Genomic DNA, 17,817 nt, shown 5'->3' with positions numbered 1-17,817 from the left:
GACAGTGAATCAAATCTTTGAACAACTCTTTTTTTTTAAAGATTTATTTATTAATTTGAAAGGCAGAGTTACAGAGAGGCAAGGAGAGAGGGAGGGAGGGGGAGGGAGATATGTCTTCCATCTGCTGGTTCACTCCCCCAGATGGCCACAACAACTGGAGCTTAGCCAGTCAGGAGCCAGGAGCTTCTTCCAAGTCTCCCATGTGAGTGCAGGGGCCCAAGGACTTAGCCCATCTGTTGCTGCTTTCCCAGGCCATAGCAGAGAGCTGATCAGAAGTGGAGCAGCTGGGACTCGAACTGGCACTGCAGGAGGCAGCTTTACTGGCTACACCACTGAAAAACTTTTAAAAATATTTGACTCCGGATTCTGTCCCAGTTGCTCCTCTTCCTGTCCAGCTCTGTGCTGTGGCCCGGGAGGGCAGTGGAGGATGGCCCAGGTGCTTGGGCCCTGCGCCCACATGGGAGACCAGGAGGAAGCACCTGGCTCCTGGCTTTGGATAGGCGCAGTGCCGGCTGTAGCGGCCATTTTGGGGGTGAACCAACGGAAAAAGGAAGACCTTTGTCTCTGTCTCTCTCTCTCTCTCACTGTCTAACTCTGCCTGTCCAAAAAAAAAATTTTTTTTTGGAAAGCTTTTTCGAGAAGCTTACCAGTTTTTCAGTGCTGCTTTTTCATAACAAACCATGGAGGATTATGAAACTGCTGTTCTTATAATGGAAGCCAATGTGGAGTCAGCAGGATGGTGGAGAGTAAGAGACAAGGACAGATAAGATGATGCCTTCTCTGTGCGTCTGTCAGCCACTTGTGACGAACTTTACATAGATGAGTTGTGCTTTTCTTCTCACGTAGGTCTTCCTGTGAGAGGAAGAGAGACATTTTAGATATATTTCAAAACCAAGTTCCTGGTGAGGCCAGAGCTTGTTTGTAAAGGGTTCAGGGAATCTAGCAGTTTCTCATCTGTTATTCACAAAATAAAACTGGAATCACTAGAGTACAACAGTGAATGAAAGGTCAGTGAATGGAAAAAAACTGCCATGAAGGAGGATGTCAGCAGAGTTGAACCTTATAGTAGACAAAGATTAGGAAACTGTACTTTCTGAGGTAATGTGTTCTGGGTGACCGGGAGCCAAGGTTTGGGGCATTATAAGCCAGATGGAACACTACATGAATGTCCTGAGTTCAATGAAATTGTTAAATATTTAAAAATACTCAGTTATCTCTTTATGGTAGATGTTAGTTGAATAGATTTATAAACAAGAGGTTTCTTTTGGGGCTGGCGTTGGGGTATACCAGGTTAAGCTACTGCATGTAGTGCTGTGGGTGCTGGTTCCTGTCCTGGATGCTCCACTTCCCATCCAGCTCTCTGCTGATGGCCTGGGAGGGCAGCAGAGGATGGCTCAAGTGCTTGTGCCCCTGCACCTAGCTGGGAGACCGAGGAGAAGCTCCAGGTTTGGGCCTGGCACAGCCTTGGCCATTGCAGGCATTTGGGGAATGAACCAGCAGAAGGAAGACCTCTCTCTCTCTCTCTCTCTCTCTCTCTAATTATAAAAAAAAAAAAAAAAAAAAATTGTAAAAAGCAGGTTTCTTTTTATTATATGTTGTGTTCTAAAATGTGTTTAGCTTTTTGTTTTGCTTTGAGACTCAATAGTGATTTCTTTCATTCTGTTCTCTTAGAATTTTCTAGAGCTACACTCAACTTTTGGGGTCCACGAAAGTGATCTAGGAGCCAGTACTAATCACTGATAAAACTGGACCTCAAACTGCCAGGCTGACTCAATTTATGGTTGGGATAGTTGTTCTGTGGAGGATATTCTGAAAGCCGACACAGCTTTAGCTTCACTGTTTAGCAAAGTTTAGCAAACTTCCAGTTTGCAGACTATGATTAGCAACAAAACAGTGCCTGCATTTACATTTCAGCTGGTTCACCTGTAAATTTTATTCCTGGTTTCATGTGAAGTGCAGTTTAGGGTCTCATATCTCTGGTCATGTCGGAGCTCCTTTTCTTTCTTCTCTCTTGTTGAAGCTTTGCAATTCTGCAGTTTTGAGGAAGCGAGGCTCCTCCATCAGATGGGGAGAGGGCCAGTAGCCATTTTCATCCCGGTACTAAAAGGCAGGTCACAGCAGGTGAGGCTAGGATCCTGTAGATATCAGCAAGGCTGTCACCACATCCGAGCAAAAGTTGAAGTTAACTCTGGGATTTAAAGAAGTAGACTCATACTTATATCCTGGCCACTGTATTCTTACCTGTGAATGGACTAGTCATGGGACATACTTCACAGGCTAGTTGTAAAGGTTGAATAAATCCTTGTAAAGTCTTTAGAGCGGAGCCAGTACTGTGACATAGTGGGCAAAGCTGCTGCCTGCAATGCCGCATCCCATTTGGGTGCTGGTTCCTGGCTGCTCCACTTCCCATCCAGCTCCTGCTAAGGTGCCTGAGAAAGAAGTGCAAGATGGCCCAAGTCCTTGGGCCCCTGCCAGTCATGTGGGAGACTGTGAAGAAATTCCTGGCTTCAGCCTGGCCCAGCTTCAGCTGCTGCAGCCATCTGGGGAGTGATCCAACGGATGGAAGACCCCCACCCCCACCCCCCGTCTCTCTCTCCCTCTAACTCTGCCTTTCAAATAAAAAAATAAATATTAAGAAAAACGGCTTTAGAACAGTGCCTGTCATGGTAAATGTTCGTTATATCTTATGATTACTTATGTGATTGCTTATTTATAAGTATGATGAAAACTGTTCTTTAGAGAAACACTGGAATCATATAATTTTTGAAACACTTTTTTTTAAAAAAATATTCATTTATTTATTTGAAAGGGGGAGTTGTAGAGGCAGAGAGAGAGAGAGGTCTTCCATCTGCTGGTCCACTCCCCAAATGGCCACAACAGCCGAAGCTGTGCCGATCTATAGCCTGGAGCCTGGAGCTTCTTCCTCCAGGTCTCCTATGCGGGTGCAGGGGCTCAAGGACCTGGGCCATCCTCTACTGCTTTCTCAGGCCATAGCAGAAAGCTGGGTCGGAAATGGAGGAGCTGGGACTCGAATGGGCACCCACGTGGGATGCCAGCACTGCAGGCCGTGGCTTTACCCGTTACACCACAGCACTGGCCCCAAGAATCATAATTTTTTAGAAGTTAAAATTTAAAGTCATCCAGTTAAATTGTAATCAAAATATTAGCTTTCAGTTGCTATGTTGGTTAAGTATAAGATAAAGAATGATAAGACTCATTAATATTTATTGTTGTAAGAACTACCTTGGGGAGAAATGTTACCTTAAATAATAACTGTTGTACATTTAGTCAGGAAAGGAACAAAACAGTAATAGAAAAAAATGATACCTTGTGAGTACTTGTATACCAGTACTGGCTGACTCCTGTTTTTGAATTGTGGATTATACTTGGAGAAATTTTCATATACTCCTATTTCACTGGGTACAGTGGCCCTAATCTAGCATTTCTATGTGAATTCTACTAGCTGTTAATAGATTTTAGGGGGAATTCCATGGTCAACTAAGTTTGGAAGAGTTTATTTGACACAAACTAAGCCAGTTTCTTAGATGCGTTCTTGTGTTGTGACTCCCAGGGAGATAGGAAAAGCACTCTCTCTCTTATTCTTTGGACCCATATCCTGCCTGTCAGCACTGATGGACACCAGTGCTCTAGGCACAGTTCAGGAAATATAACCTTGGGAGCATAGCTTTTTTCACTTGGTGTCTCAGATGAATCCTAACAAGGTGTAGCTAAACAATTAGCTGCAGATCAGGGGTGGATTAAGGGTCACAGATGATGTTGGGTCCTGAATGTTCAATCACTAGAATGCAATAATAATCACTGATACACACTGAGTGCTTACTGCGTGCCAGGGATACAACACTTGAGATGTATTAACTAATCCTCTCAAGAACTCTGTAAGAGAATGAGATCATTGTCCTCATTTTATAGTTGAGGGAACTGGGAGCCAGAGGAGTAAAGTAACTTGACTACAGCCAACAACTAGGAAGCAGTAAAGCCAGAATGTGAGCTCAAGAGGACCTGCTCCGCCTTGTGGTCATGGGATTGTAGGTGTGCTGGGGCCTGTGGGTGTGTGCCTGGGCAGGGTAGAGTGTTATTCCTGGACAAGAGACCACCTGGGAGTGTGAAATAACTGAATTTGGAAATGGGAACAAAAATGAAACTGTACATGTACAGATCCCAAGGGCCTTGGTTATCACACAAAGAGATTGGGAGTTTCTGTAATGGTTCCATCTTCTCTGTCCTTTAAGGTAACCTTAAGAACTGTAGTGAGCTTAAGAATTTTGTTTGAGTTTAGGGGAGAAAAAGTGCATACACTTAGACTGGATGCCAGGAATGCACTCAAGAGTATATTTTCAAGGTGCATGATTGTCAGCAGCATCTGCCACTGTAGTTTGCTGTGTCACGGACCCTGTGCAGAGCATGGCAGTAGGGACAGGAGTACCCTGAATTAGGCATCAGTTGAACATAATATAGGGATGATAAGAAGAGATGACCTCTTTCCCCTCTCAAGTGCCTACATTTCCAGCAGTTTTCAGGAGCATAATTTGTATGGATCTTCAAGTAGGGGCAAGTCTACTAGGATGTTAACTCACAGAGATACACATAATGTTAGTGAGATTAAAGGTCTTGTTTAAGGCTCAAAGAGGCAGTAAAAGTGGAATTGTACTATTTTCTAATAAGATACAATATGTTGTTCTTTTCAGTAGCACTAAAAATATGCAGGTATCCCCTATGAATCAATTCTTGGTTCCTGAGTTTGTACTTAGTAAGTAGTGAGGGTTTGGATTGCAAAGGATGTATCTGAAAATTTATCAGAATCTGGTTTCTGGGTTTGGATTTGGATAGCAAGAGTTTGGATAGCAAAGAATATTTAGATAGGAAACCCCATGGAGATGTTATTTGTTCTTTCTTTTCCTAGAGGATGTGAGAGTGCCTCTTTTTGTTACCTAGATTTCTCTCCTTTGAGTGGTAGCAAGACTGTGACTTACCGAGGTCATGGAGTAGGTCACCAGAAGGATAGGACTAGAAAAACCTGAATGCTTCTGAGTCCAGGAATCTTGCCACAAGGTCGTAGTGTACCCTAAGCAATTAGGGTCTGTCAACACTGCTCTGTAGTGCTTTGCAAAATGAGCAGGAGAGCTCCAGAAATCAGTGGTAATGATGGAAATCTTGACTCACTGCCCAGAAGATCTCAGGAACTTGGTAAAGAAAATATTTTTAGGAGTAGGGGTGAGTATGTTTTTTGATACCTGTGAATTTTTCAAAAATCCATATAGTGGGAAGATTTAAAATTGATTTTAAAAAGGATTTTTAACATAACCAATTTTATGTTAAAGAAGTAACATTTGGCTTCAGGTCACATTTGTTATATCCCTGTTTTGCTTCTGTGAATAATTGTCTTGACTTGGTTGCTTGCTACTGACTTCAAATTCCTCTTTATGTTCTACAAAAAAAAAAAAAAAAAAAAAAGTTTGCATGCTGGGTAAGGAGCAAATGTTGTAGGACCTGTGACAGCGAAGGAACGGAGAGAGGAGTCATTGTAGCTGCCTTCAGGGCTTGCATATCACCATGGTAGCCTTACAAGCCAAGGCCTGGTGCTGTATTATATGCCAGACTTTGCATCAGCAGCTATAGAAGAGAATTCATCTGCAGCTAGATTTACTTGGATCTGTGGAATTTGATTCTTCTGTTTTAAACTGTTACAGCTGAGCAGTTCATAGAAGGCTGATTTTTACTTTGTGCACAGCGTAATTTTAAAATGTTTATCCTTAGGTGGGTTTGCTGAGTTCTCTCGTTGTTTCCCTGGCCTCTGTGAAGGAAAATCCACTCTAGTCCCTACCTGCATTTCTCAGCCTTGCTTACCTGTTGCCAACATTGGGCCAACTCGAATTCTTCCCAATCTTTATCTTGGCTGCCAGCGAGATGTCCTCAACAAGGTGGGTGTTTTGAAAATATCCTTCATTGCTGGGTTTATTGGTAGCAGCTGGAGAAACAGCAATTTCCCATTATCTGTTATTTTAAACACATAGCAGTTCTAAACAGAGAAGGAAGGACACCATTCTCCGTGTAATTCCCCAGTTAACAGTTACATCATCTTCTGGCATGTTTTGTTTGATGTTCTTTATTGGCACAGGAAACCTGAACTGCTGTCGTATTTGTTTGTTCTCCATGGGTCCAAGAGACACAGGACAAGAGTTTTAACTTTAAAAAAAATTTATTTATTTATTTGAAAGACAGAGTCACTGAGATAGAGAGAATCTTCTATTTTCTGGTCCACTCCCTAAATGGCTAACAGCCAGGACTCAACCAAAGCCAGGAGCTCAGAACTCCATCAGTGTCTCCCACATGAGTGGTAGGGGCCTGAGTACTTGAGCAAACACCTGCTGCTTTCCCAGGCACATGAGCAGGAAGCTGGATTGAAAGTAGAGCAGCTAGAATTTGAATTGGCACTCCAATATGGGATGCTGGCATTGTAAGCAGCAGCTGAATCCACTGTGCCACAACATTGGCTCCAAGATTTTTCAGAACTGTTGCCTTATTTTAAGTTATTAAATTAATACTTCCTAAATGATTTAACATTTTTGAACTGTATTTACTGTAGCCTACTAGAAGGGGATTCAGGTTGCAGTTGGACTGAGGAAGGTCTTCAGTGTGACTGCTGGCTGGAGCTGTGGGGAAGGCTGGTGAAAGGCAGGGAAGACAGGCTGGATGAGTGCACCGCCCTGTCTAGAGGCTGTTGAAGTAGTTTGACTGAGAAGAGATGGGAAGAGCATGGATTCTTGTTGAGAGAATGTGGGCTGTAATGAACTAGGCATCCGTAATTAGAGGACCGCTTATTGACATGGGACCTTTGTATGTGAAGTAGCACCTTGACAGTAGGGACTCCATTTTGGAGCACTTGAGACTCCATTCTGGGAAAGCACCCCCCCCCCCCCCCCCCCACCGTGAGACTCTGGTCTGAAACTATGATCTCAAATAGTCGGACAATAGCAGTACACTACTTCACCCTTGGCAGAGCACAAAAACCCCCTAGCATGATTGCTCAAGCTTGAAAGTAGAAAGGTTGCACCTGGGTTAATGATAAAGATGTGATTTGTCTATGTCTTACCTATAATTTGGATTAATGTCAAGATCATAATTGATAATTGTAGGATTGTAACTGGTATTGTCAAGATTATAATGGATATCAATTTCACTTAGGACTTGGGTTATGTTGACCCCAGTAACTATGTACTCTCTTTTGATTTTAGCAACCATGTATCCCCCCTCCCAATTTTGCAGTTTTTGCCTTTATAAACCCTATACTTTAGTTCCTCCGGGCTCCTCTGTTCTTGCATGTTCAGAGAGCCCCAGCATGCTGGATCAATAAGCCCTTAACCCTTTGCTGGTTGCATGAGAGAGTCTCTTGGAGTCGTTCTTGGGGGCAGTGGACTTTTTTTAAACTCTAACATATGTAATGGTACAAGTGTAACAATGAAAGAACCATACTCTGCAATGTGCAAGAATATACTACTAACCAGTAGTGCTGTAAAATGGTGCTCTTACTGCCTGGAAAAAGTGATTTTTTTTTTCTCTAAAACCTCTTAATTTAATATCACTACTGATTGAACAGGCAGTCAGAAATCTTAATTCAGTTATTAGTGATTTATAAGAACGACTTCTCTATATGAAAGACAGTATCACTCAACATTTTCTTCTTGGGGTGACTGGAAATAAGCTTCCAGATTTGCTTTCTTTGTTTAGGCAGTAATGAGACATGTGTTTTTTGTTTTCAGAATTCCTGCCTTATTAAAATTTTGCTCTGATACTATGTTGTTAATATATGTGAATTTATTGTGAATTGATAGCTGATACCTATGCTGTCTTTCCTAGTGGGGTCACAATGTCTTTGGGCGTGGAATTATTTTTAATTCTCTTAGAGGTAAGCAAACTTACAGAAAAAGTCATGTGCATTACTGGGGCAAAACTGGAGCTGGCTTATTTAATCTTCAGCTCAGAAAATAAAATAATACACGGGGCAGGTGTTGTTGTACCGCCAGTTAAACTGCTGCTTGGGATGTCTGCATCCCATGTCAGTGCTGGTTTGAGTCCTGGCTGCTGTGCTTCCAGTCCAGCTTCCTGCTAATGCTCCTGGGAAACAGTAGTTCATGGCTCAAGTGCTTGAGTTCCTGCCACCCATTTGGGAGACCAGATGGAGTTCCTGGCCCAGCCCAGACTGTTGCCACCATCTGGGGAGTGAACTTGCAGATAGAAGATATCTGTGTGTGTGTCAGTCTGCCTTTTAACTTAATCAATTTTTAAAAATAAGTAAATGAAAATAAAATGCAAAATTCCTAGTTAAGGATCCTGTTTAGTCCTGATACAACTTAATTAGTCAACCAACAGGTAAGTCCACCAGTAATTGAGTTACAGATCATTTTTGTTACTTTTGTCATTAACGAAATGGCACACTTACTTTGTTTTATACCTATTTCAGTGTAGTTAAACCAGAATGTGCAATTGAGAATAGGAAAAACAGAGTTTTCTATTTTTCATTGCCTTCTAAACAAATACCAGGATTTGTTAATAGATGTAGTGAGAGGAAATGTTTGTAGGGGGAGATGGGATTATGGAACTTATGGGACAGCAACTTGGGCAGGGAGAAGACTATCAGCTATTCAAAGAGTGTGAAGACTAGCAGATAGGAGAAAGAACACACTGGCAGGCTGGGCAACTTTGAGAGCAGGAATAGACAGGTGTATTCGACCTCTGGATTCATCATTGACCAGAACCTTAGTGCTGAAGGAGAGTTTAGAGATCCTTTAGCCAACCACCTTCATCTCATGAAGAAGGAAATCAACATTCTAGAAATGTTACACGAATTCCTTAGCATTACCCAGTGAGTTTTAGAACCACGTTTGCCTTTCTCCCCACAAATACCAGTATCTGCCTGCTCTGATCTTCCTGTTCAACTTCCTGATTTCAACTTTGGAGGAGAAATAATCCACTTCTTCTTCAGGCTCCCCAAGATGCAGATTTTGTAATCTTCCTTAGTAGTACCTCCCTTTGATTGTAACTCAGAAGTTGACTTTTTAAAAACAGCAATCAAAAAGCCACAATTTTGTTAGTCTTCTCTTTTAAATAAAGTGCTACCAAAATATGTTAAATCTATTGAAAGCATGTCACAGAACTTCTCTTAGGAGGAGCATAATATTTGCCATTTAAAACACTAGGCTTGTTACATTGATTTCAACCCTCTAATAGGATTATGTCAGAGGTTGACCCTGAATCAAGCCACTTACCCAAAATGATGTCATTGACTTTAGAACTGGTCAGCGGCAGAAGTCAAAAGCAATGTTGGTTTCTCCACCTACAAACCATAATAATTCTTGCCTCCTAGTGTTCATATGTTCAAATGAAATGACTTGACCAAGCCCAGTGTCTGATTTATAGGGAACACTCCTTGTCATAGGCTAGAGTATGTAAGATGCTAGGGGTGAGTGGGAAATAACAGTGGTTTTTGTTGTTTAAGGAAGGTTGATGGAGGAAGTAGAACTTGAGATTACTTTCTGAAGACAAATGGAGTGGAAAATGCAAAATTAGGCTTGGAATTGAGAAAGAAAGTACAATTCCATGACCTAAAATTGCATTGCTCGTGGATCTTGTGTCCTCAGATTAGTTGAATGTGAGGAATTTGCCCAAGTAGTTTTATTAAAGCCATATATTATTCTGTACTCTAAATATACCACAGTCTACAACAACAGATCATAGAACCTATATGTAGAAATTACCAACTACAGGGGAGAACGTTTATTTCATGGCTTAGAAGAGAGAGAAACTTTTTTAAAAACAGATTGATTTGAAAGAGAGAGAGAGGGATCGGGCTTCCGTCTACTGATTCACTCTCCAGATGGCCACAGTGGCCATGTCTAGGCCAGGGTGAAACCAGGAGCTTCACCCAGGTCTTACAAATGGGTGGCAGGGGCCCCGTATTTGGGCCATCTGCTGCTGCTTTTCCCAGGCCATCAACAGGAAGCTGGAATGGAAGTAGAACAGCAGGGACATGCACCAGTGCCCATATGGGATTCCAGCGTCACAGGCAATGGCTTTACCTGTTTGCCATGGCCACAGTGCTGGCCCCAAGAGAAACATTTTTTTTTTTAAGATTTATTTATTTATTTGAAAGACAGTTACAGAGAGGGAGAGAGAGAAACTTTTAAAGGGAAAAAATAGTGAATTAAAATAATAAATAATACAGTTAAGTTTTTGTTTTTGACTCATAAATATTTTTGAAGTTTACTTAAATGTATGTTGAAAGCAGAATCAATCTGTGCCTGTGGCACCAGCAGACCATATGTGTGCCGGTTCATATCTCTGCTGCTCCTTTTCCAATCCAGCTCCCTGCTAATGGCCCGGGAAGGCAGTGGAGGATGGCCCAGATGCTTGGGCCCCTGCCACCCATTTGTAAGACCTGTATGAAGCTCCTGGCTTAGACCTGGCCTGGCTGTGGCTGTTGCGGCTACTGGGGAATGAACCAGCAGATGGGAGATCTCTCTCTCACTGTCTCCCTCTCTTTGTAACTATGACTTTCAAATAAGTAAACACCAGTTAGCACAAAGGACAGTTTGAGTTAGTGAAAAATAGATATTACAGGTTTTTTTTTTTGTTTTGGTAACAGCTTATTGAAATATATAATTCACATACCATGAGATTTATAAGCTTTTTTTTTTTTTTTTTTGACAGGCAGAGTGGACAGTGAGAGAGAGACAGAGAGAAAGGTCTTCCTTTGCCATTGGTTCACCCTCCAATGGCCGCTGTGGCCGGCGCACTGCGTTGATCCGAAGCCAGGAGCCAGGTGCCTCTCCTGGTCTCCCATGCAGGTGCAGGGCCTAAGCACTTGGGCCATCCTCCACTGCACTCCTGGGCCACAGCAGAGAGCTGGCCTGGAAGAGGGGCAACCAGAACAGAATCTGGCGCCCCAACCGGGACTAGAACCTGGTGTGCCGGCCATAAGCTATTTTTAAAATAAGTTAGAGTAACTAACATTTAATGAGACTGTTATGTGTCAAGTACTTTATTCTCATACTTGCTTTACAAAATACCATTAGCCCCATTTTACAGGTGAAGAAATTAAAGCTGAGGGAGGTTAAGGTAACCTAATCCAGTGTCATCCAGGTATGAATAGCAGTGTGCTGGGCTGTGCTGTGGTTCTTCTTGTGCCAGTATCCATATTTCATGATTCCATGCCACACTGAGATCCTGGGTCACTAAATAATTGTTTGGGGGCCGGCGCTGTGGCGCAGCGGGTTAACGCCCTGACCTGAAGCGCTGGCATCCCATATGGGCGCCGTTCCAGTCTCGGCTGCTCCACTTCCAATCCAGCTCTCTGCTATGGCCTGGGAAGGCCGTGGAGGATGGCCCAAGTGCTTGGGCCCTGCACCGGCGTGGGAGACCAGGAAGAAGCACCTGGCTCCTGGCTTCAGATCCGTGCAGCTTTGGCTGTTTCAGCCAATTGGGGAATGAACCAGTGGATGGAAGGCCTTTCTCTCTCTCCCTCTCTCTCTGTCTCCGTCTCTCTTTCTTTCTCTCTAACTCTGACTTCCAATAAATAAATGAATCTCTAAAAAAAAATTGTTTGGACTCCGAACTCCTTTTGGAGTTTGCTTTTGTAAATTACTTGTCCTTCTCATGATGGCATTTGATAGCATTCTTTAGCTTTGCAGTAAAACTCTGGCTTGATATTTAAGACCCTCTCTGATATATTTGTACCTTTCCAGTTTCTGCCTCTTCTGTTTTCTTCTGTTCATCCTCTCTCAATTTCAAAACAGACTAGACTAGTCAGTGCCTTCCAGCCATCCAGAATGCCTGTACAGCCAGCCCCTTACATCCCTGGTTTACACACCTTTGCATTTAGCAGGGTGAAAATCTTTGGGGGGAAAAAAAACGTGTATGTACTGGTCATTATTCTGTAAACAATACAGTAGGACAACTATTTATATAGTACTTGTATTAGGTATTATGTCATCTAGCAATAGTTTACAGTATACAGGAGGATATATGCAGGTTGTATGCATATATTACTCCATTTTATATAAAAGACTTGAGCATCTGAAAATTTGGGATGGGGTGGAGGCGGGGTCCTGGAGCATGCCCCAAGGACACAGAATCATTTTACCGTCCTCTAAGCCTCAGGTGATTATTTTAGTTCTCATTGGGGCCCTCTGAGAATCCTTCCATTTGATCTCACTCTTGTTTTCCAGTGCTTTTTTGTTTATTCTGCCACACTGCACTCATCAGGCACCTCTTTGCATCATCAGCATTGTGCAGCTGCCTTCTCTCTGCTGCTAGATTGTCCATCCCTTCATGGGGATGCAGCTGCTTTATGTCCCAGAGCAACCCTGCAGAGTACCTGAATGCACAGTCAGCCCCAGATGGTTACTCTCCAAAGTAAATAGTTACAGCCTAATCTGTAACCAGTGCAACTCACATGTAAACAATTTACCATGATCCTGAAGTTGTTTAAGGAAATGTGCCTCCTAAAAATTTTCTTCACGCTGTTTTTACCCATTATTTACCCATGAAATTCTCTCTTGATAGGAGAAACTGAGGTAGTCATTTCACAAATTACAAGATGAAGGAATATAAATTAAGGACATTTTACCCTGGGTTGTAAAGTGAAAAAATGTATAAAGAATATGGTAAGGTACTTCAATCAGAAGAGGCTAATAAAGTAGTTACTAGATCCAGATTTTATTTTTTAAAAAGATTTGTTTTGATTGTTTGAAAGGCAGAGTTAGAGAGAGGGAGGGACAGAGAGGTCTTCCATTTGCTGGTTCACTCCCCAGATGGCTACAGTAGCCGGGCTGTGCCAGGCCAAAGTCAAGTGCCAGGAGCTTCTTACAGGTTTCCCACTGGGGTTCAGAGTCCAAGGACTTGGGTCATTTTTTACTGCTTTCCCAGGAACATTAGCAGGGAGCCAGGACTCAAACCAGCACCCATTTGGTATGCCAGTGTAGCAGTTGGTGGCCATTTGCTCCAAGGTTTTATTCATTTTAATGATAACAGTTAATTCATTCCACAAATTTGTGCTGAGCCTCGACTATGTGCCAGTGTTCATGCTGATGGGGGCACATCAGTAAACAAGACAGAAATCTGTGCCTTAATGAGCTGACATTCTAGAAGAAAGAAACTTGACAGTAAGCATAATAGATAGGTAAACTATATAGCATAATCTACTTTTTACTATCTATTTATTACAGTGATAGGTACAATGAAGAAAATAGGGTATGGGGCAGAGTGTGCTTATTGAGGGAATGGGTTATAATTAAATAGGTGATAAAAGTGTGCCTCATTGAGATAGAGACATTTGAACAAATACTTTAAGCAGGTCAAAGAGTGAGCCATGGAAAATCTGGAGGAAGAGTGATATAGGCAGAAGCAGCCGCCGGTGCAAAGACCAAAGTGTATCTCATATGATAAAGGAATGAAGAGATCAGCGTGACTGATGCAAAGGGAACATAAAGGAATGGGGTTAAAGAGGTGTAATGGGAGGAGCAAGACTTTATAGGTCTTATAAAGATGTTTGCTTTCACTTTGAGAGAAGCAGGGAACCACTGGAAGGTTCTGAGCAGAGGAGTAACATCATCTGATTTCTATTTTATTAGGATCAATAATAGATCCTGTGTTGAAAATAGGCTAGATTTTGTACAGGTTGGAAGATAGGAAGTGACACAGTAGTGGATGGAAACCAAGGTGACAGCAGTGGTGAGAAGTGTTTGGACTCTAGCCATATTCTGAAGGTTTAGCCCTTAGAATTTTTTGCTTGATTGAATGGTGGATACTGTGAAAGAGGTGTTGAGAAGGTGGAATTGACATTAACAGAGATAGGGAGGTCATTAGGATGAGTGAGAGTTCAGTTTTCGACATGCCAAGTACTTCTAAGTGGATGTGTTGAATGGGCAGATGGATGTATAATTCAGAAGTTTCCTAAAGGGGGGAGATATAAATGTGGAAGTCATTACCATATAGATAGTATTTAATGTCATAAGACTGGATAGGATTATTAAGAGAGAAAATACAGATGGAAAAGTTAAAGAATTGAACTGTGGGGCCCTCCAGCTTTGAAAGTCTGAGGAGCTGAGAAGGATCCAATAAGGGATATTCGGGAGTAAATACTGAGGGCAGAAAGTCCAGGAAAGAAGTGAACACCGTGTTTTTCAGGAGGGGAAGGAGTTAGCAAGTGTGCCACTGTATGCTACACTGGTGAAGAAAGATGAGGACTTAGAACTGGCTCTTAGATTTATCAGTGTAGGGACCACTGATCTATGAGCAGTTTGGGTAGGGTGGTGAGGATGAGAGCCTGAATGGAATAGGATCTGGAGATAATGGGAGGAGAGAAGTTGGAGACATATTTGCTAAGTAGTGCTTTCAAGGAATTTTGCTCCTAAGAGGAGCAAAGACATAGGGAAGTAGCTGGAGGGAGAAGTAGAGGATGAGAGAGGATATTTCTAAAATGAGAGAAACGGTGGTTTGTTTGACTTCTTGTGGGAGAAATGATCCATAAAGTGGAAAACTTCTAGGAAAGGGAGGGAGGAATTAGCTAGAGCCATATCCTTGGATAAAAAGAGTGGGACTTACTGAGCAAATAGAGGGCTTGGTCTTGAAGCATGAGCAGTTCAACCATAATGACAAAGGGGAAGGTAGAGTATATAGCTGCATGAGTCACAGAAGGATAAAGGTTGCTGGAGTAAGATTTGCTTCTGATTTTTTCCGTTTTTCCTGTGTGCCAAGAAACAAGATTATCCATCAGCTAAGAGAGAGGATCAGTGGGGACATGGGGAATTGAAGAAAAAGGGAAATGTGTGGGATGGCCTCTAAGAGAAGGCAAGTGAATGGACTTCGGAGAGACAGTGGTTGCTGAGTGAGGTCAAGTAGCACTGTTGAGTGTTTTTCTCAGATCATGGGTACAAATGCAAACTAGGTGGAGAAATTGGTTAACTTGGGTTATAATCTTGCTGAGTGTGAAGTGAAAGTGGGCAGAGGAATTGAAGGTGAAAGCAAGGGAATGATTGTAATGATTGACTGTAGGGTTTAAGTTGGGAAGGAAGGCAGACAGACATAATGGGGATGAGGCACAAAGAAGGCTGGGTAGCATCATTGGATTGTAGATATCGAGGGGTGGGAGGATTCCCAGAGAAATGGCCTAAGCAAGAGTGAGCTGAACAGAGAGGAGGAGGGTCTTAGAGTGTGCAGGCATGTGACATGGAGAGTGTGGAAGGCTGTGGTTATTGGTACTGAAGAGACCAGGCTAGATCACATGTGAGTGGGTGACTGAGGGAGGAGTAGAAAGACCAGCAAGGCTAACATGTCCAGAAGATTTCTGAAGGCCGGACATGGATCATCCTATCGTAGAGAGCATGTATTAACAGACATAGTATGAAGTTGAGCTCTTTTAACAGTATAGGATAACTGCTCTCTGGAAACTTTTTTTTTTTTTTATTTGACAGGTAGAGTTACAGACAGTGAGAGAGAGAGACAGAGAGAAAGGTCTTCCTTTCGTTGGTTTACTCCCCAAATGGCCGCTATGGCCGGCGCTGCGCAGGAGCCAGGTGCTTCTTCCTGGTCTCCCATGCGGGTGCAGGGGCTCAAGCACTTGGGCCGTCCTCCACTGCCCTCCCGGGCCACAGCAGAGAGCTGGACTGGAAGAGGAGCAACCAGGACTACAACCCAGCGCCCATATGGGATGCCGGCACCACAGGCGGAGGATTAACCAAGTGAGCCACAGTGCCGGCCCCCTAAACTTTTAGACTATGATGTTTGATGATAGGAAAGTAAATACTCAGTTGTGTATGTTTTATATAACAAGCTGAAATGAAACTGGAATTAATTATATAAATATCTCTTCATAGTTTAGTAAGAAGACATTGGCATCCTTCTGTGAATAACAAGTTGTTATCCCATAAAATAGAAGTAGACTAATTCTTTATAGTTTTAGCTCCATCTCAGTTCCACCAATAAGAACATCTCAGCCAATTCTAGATGCTTTCATCAAAAACAAGAAAAAGAATTAAGAAAGCAAGAGAGTAGAATTGTTACCTGAAACTTTAGAAACCTCGTTCACAGATGTCAGCGGGCCGGTGACATCACATTGCCATATCTGAGCACAGAACTCCTGCTACATGGCCAGCAGTGGGCTCTTGGCACCAGCATGTGCTCCTCTGCCATTGGAACAGTATACTTACCTGAAGTCAGTGGTATTTGTTCTGAAACTTGTTTAGGCCACTGGGCTTGTTATGATGATGATGTACATTAATTAAAGTATTATAACATTGATGAAATAGGAATGAGGGAAGAGAATTTTACTATGAACTAAGTTAAATGTTTTGCAAAGGAAGGCTAGTTATGTTATTTAGTTTGCTTTAGAAAGAACTTTAGTAGAGTATAGCAATAAAGAAGGGTAAATTCTGGAGAGCGATATATGTTTGCATTTGAATCTAACTGTTATTTTTTGCTAGCTATGATATTTTGGAAATATTATGTAGCCTTAATGGTTGTGAGGATTAAAAGAGGATCTGTTTAAAAGCTTAACGCAGAACCTGGCAGAGTAGACACTCAGTAAATGCTAGATATTATCTGTACCATATGTTATTATATTACTAATAGGCTCCCAGCAAAAGTGCTCAACATTTTTGTTTGAATATACGTTGTCATTTCTATAAAATGTAGGTTATTAGATCACATGTCCAAAGTATATATTCTCTATGGAAAATCAAATTTGGCAGTATTTATTGACTTGCAGCCTGATTTGCACTTGGAATTTTTTGTTAACTTTTGATTATGTATTGTAAATAACACTGTGTCACCTGTTTCTTGGAGACTTCTGTGCTGTCATCATCATTCTGTTGGGTGGACAAATATTTTAAAAAAATTTATTTGAAAGGCAAAGTAACAGAGAGGCACAGGCACAGAGAGAGACAAAGAGCGAGCGAGCAAGAGAGAGGTCTTCCATCTGCTGGGTCCCCCCCTAGGTCACTGCAACGGCCAGAACTGCTGATCCAAAGCCAGGGGCCAGGAACTTCTTCTGGGTCTCCCAGGCAGGTACGGGGCCCAAGGACTTGGCCCATCTTCCACTGCTTTTGCAGGCCATAGCAGAGAGCTGGTCAGAAGTGGAGCAGCTGGGACTCGAACTGGCAGCCGTATAGGATGCCAGCACTGCAGGCAGCGGCTTTACCCGCTACACCACAGACCTGGCCCCAAGAGATTACTTGTAATCAGTAGTACTCTTATTGGGTAAGGGAAAGAAATACAAGGAGTCTTGAAAACTTTACAGAAGGTGTGTATGGTGGAAAACCTCTGGATAGGTTCCAAATATTTTTAGACCAAAATAAACTTACCTTTTAATTCCATTTTTCCATAAACTTTTTGAAGAACCCACATATTATATAGTTCATTTCTTTAAGGAAAGAAATGGGGAAGAAAGGCCATTGTTAGTGGCTGATTTAACTTCAGTTGCCCACTTCTCTTCTTACCTAGAAGATACTGAACTAGTTTCTGTAACTTATGGTTGATCAGATGGTACTAGATAGATTCAGTTTAGCTATAGTTCACCCACAGAAAAACAGATGTAACATTTGGTACAAGTATGAAAGGTCAAACGTGTGGTAAGTACTATTTTTTTTTATTATTTTTTAAAATTTTTTTAACTTTTATTTAATGAATATAAATTTCCAAAGTACAGCTTATGGATTACAATGGCTTCCCCCCCCATAACTTCCCTCCCACCCACAACCCTCCCCTTTTCCACTCCCTCTCCCCTTCCATTCACGTCAAGACTCA

The 17,817-nt window shown here is 42.2% G+C and overlaps 1 protein-coding gene across 3 annotated transcripts in view; it reads left to right on the top strand.

The window, feature by feature from the left end:
- DUSP16 (dual specificity phosphatase 16) overlaps nucleotides 1-17,817 on the top strand; it is a 96,893-nt gene that overhangs the window by 61,160 nt on the left and 17,916 nt on the right. For all 3 annotated transcript variants that reach the window (XM_051850779.2, XM_051850781.2, XM_051850780.2), the window contains one exon: nucleotides 5,776-5,939. In XM_051850779.2, coding sequence (XP_051706739.1) covers nucleotides 5,776-5,939 — 164 coding nt within the window. The remainder of the gene's footprint in view (nucleotides 1-5,775; nucleotides 5,940-17,817) is intronic.

This window comes from Oryctolagus cuniculus, chromosome 9 (genome assembly GCF_964237555.1).
Source record: "Oryctolagus cuniculus chromosome 9, mOryCun1.1, whole genome shotgun sequence".
Classification (NCBI taxonomy): Eukaryota; Metazoa; Chordata; class Mammalia; order Lagomorpha; family Leporidae; genus Oryctolagus; species Oryctolagus cuniculus.
Note: the sequence above shows the minus strand (reverse complement) of the source record. Positions and strands in the feature narration are given on the sequence as shown.